Consider the following 2268-nt stretch of genomic DNA (forward strand, 5'->3'; position numbering starts at 1 on the left):
TTCAAATTGCATTAGTTACAACCATTGCCAGCTTGTAAATGAAGACTTTAGATAATAAAAAATTAACTATATATAATCTAATCTTTTAATTACAATTTAATTTTTCGACATTGAAACTTTTAAAAATTTATTTTAATAAAAATTAAAAAATAATAAAGTATATAAAATGCTTTATTTTCGTAGAATAAAAGTGATATAATTTGTATAATTCAATCTTAATTAATTAAATATACTTCCAAATTTCTTGTATTAATCTTGCATCATCCTCAATGCTGACAATTATTATTATTTTTTATTAAAAAAACAATGACTTTATTCAACTTTTTTAAAGGAAAAAAAAAATAATTTCTATTATTAATTTGCATTTTTATTCACAAGTCAAGGACAAAACTTAGTCAAATAAATTAATAAATATTTGATTTCCTTCAAGTGGCACTATTTTATTATATATATTTAAAACAATCCCGCGTTTTTTTTTTTTAAATACTTTTAAAATCAAATATGTATTATTATTTACGTAAATAATAAAATATCTCCCTCATTAATTTCAATTATTTATTTTATTTTTTAAATTTTTATTAATTTTATTTATTATTTAGGTAAATAAATCTAAACCAATACAACCAAAAAATAAAATTATAAGTAAATAAACTTCAAATTTCGAGGTCGCTATCAACTATTATTCGTTGAAGTTTAAGTCCTAACTCGCATGAAACACGTGTTGATTCGATAAAAGCTGAATCAAAGATCTTACAATGGTTATATTTTTTGAGATAGTTAGTGGAATGACTTTGATATGATGATAAATCATCGATGAACTCAAAGTTTTATCGTTGTGTTTTAATATATTGTGATATTTATTGAATCTAAGTAAGAAAAAAAGAAAAAAAAAACAGAAAATATTACATAAAATTTGAGAAAATATGAAGTTTTTGACATGATTCATAGGAAGCCATGATTATTAGCCACAAAATCCCAAGTGCTACCAAAATCATCTTCTAAAAGCTCCTCCACTATGCCATTTTCAAAAATATTTGGCCACTCAAACTCTGGAAACTCATTCGCCAAATCTTGAAGCAAATTGGCTGCTGATTCTGAGTTTGAACACAATGAAGAAGTAGAAGTACTAGAAGATGAATACGAAGTTGTTGCGGTTGAGGAACACGAAGCGGAAGGGATTAGAATTTCGTGTGCCTCAATTAGAGGAACTTCTTCCGTGCAGAACCCGTCGATAATCAAGTTCATGATGTTTGTTTCATCGCTTGCTACCTCGTTCTTGAGCTCTTTTGGTGGTGATGGTTGTGGTGGAGGCTGCTTTCGTTGAGATTTGCGGCGGTTTTGGTCCTTTTGAGATAAATGAGTATCGTCGATTAGAGAAATGGGCTTGTGAGTTTGAGGGTCGATTGCCATTTTTCTTAGCTTCTTTTTTATGTGGGTGTTCCAATGATTTTTTATCTCGTTGTCTGTTCTTCCCGGGAGATGGGAAGCAATTTTTGACCATCTAGTAAAAAATAAAATAAAATAAAATAAAATTAAGTTCGTTTCAAAATTAAATTAATTAAAAAAAAAAAGAATAAAAAGAAGCTAAAAAGACCTATTCCCGAGTTGAGAATGAAGATCGATGACCATTTTCTCCTCGTATTCTGACAAAAGACCTCTTTTTAAATCCGGCCTCAGGTAATTAGTCCATCTCAACCTGCAACTCTTCCCACATCTCAACAATCCTGCAAATTCCCGAAACATAATTCAACTAATCAAACATCAAACACGATCATTTTCTCGACGTCACGAAACATAATTCAACCAGTCCGACATCAAACATCAAACACGACCCTTTTCTCGACGTCAACGAGAAGAGAGAGAGAGAGAGAGAGAGAGGAGTACCTGCAAGTTTAGGGACAGCCCTCCAACAGCATTGGCCATTGTTAAGGATGAAGGAGATGAGCTTCTGGTCTTCTTCAGCAGTCCATGGCCCTTTCTTCAACCCAACTTTATCACAGCAAGGTTGCCTTCCCATACTCAAACAAATTTCTCACAGACGAGTAAAGTTATCAACTCCCTATGAATCTCTCACTATATATATATATACGCACATATATATATAGTGAGAGATTCATGGTCCATGGATATGAGCTAAATGCAGCCAGGTGGCAATTTCCTTTTTTATTTATTTATTTATTTATTTTATTTATGTATGAACACTGAAGTATATGAAGATTTACGCGTACCAACTTGTGTGATGTCATTTTCAAAATTTTCGCCCCCTCC

The 2268-nt window shown here is 30.9% G+C and overlaps 1 protein-coding gene across 1 annotated transcript; it reads right to left on the reverse strand.

The window, feature by feature from the left end:
* Positions 1-839: 839 nt before the first annotated feature.
* On the reverse strand, positions 840-2047 carry LOC111808733 (transcription factor MYB20-like). The gene is made up of 3 exons (XM_023694884.2): positions 1885-2047; positions 1595-1724; positions 840-1501 (listed from the first exon to the last, which is right to left on the reverse strand). The coding sequence occupies exons 1-3, from the start codon at positions 2015-2017 to the stop codon at positions 943-945; spliced, it is 822 nt and encodes a 273-aa protein (XP_023550652.2). The 5' UTR covers positions 2018-2047; the 3' UTR covers positions 840-942.
* Between the last annotated feature and the right edge of the window lie 221 nt (positions 2048-2268).

This window comes from Cucurbita pepo, chromosome 13 (genome assembly GCF_057944985.1).
Source record: "Cucurbita pepo subsp. pepo isolate OVF chromosome 13, ASM5794498v1, whole genome shotgun sequence".
In the NCBI taxonomy this organism is placed as follows: domain Eukaryota; kingdom Viridiplantae; phylum Streptophyta; class Magnoliopsida; order Cucurbitales; family Cucurbitaceae; genus Cucurbita; species Cucurbita pepo.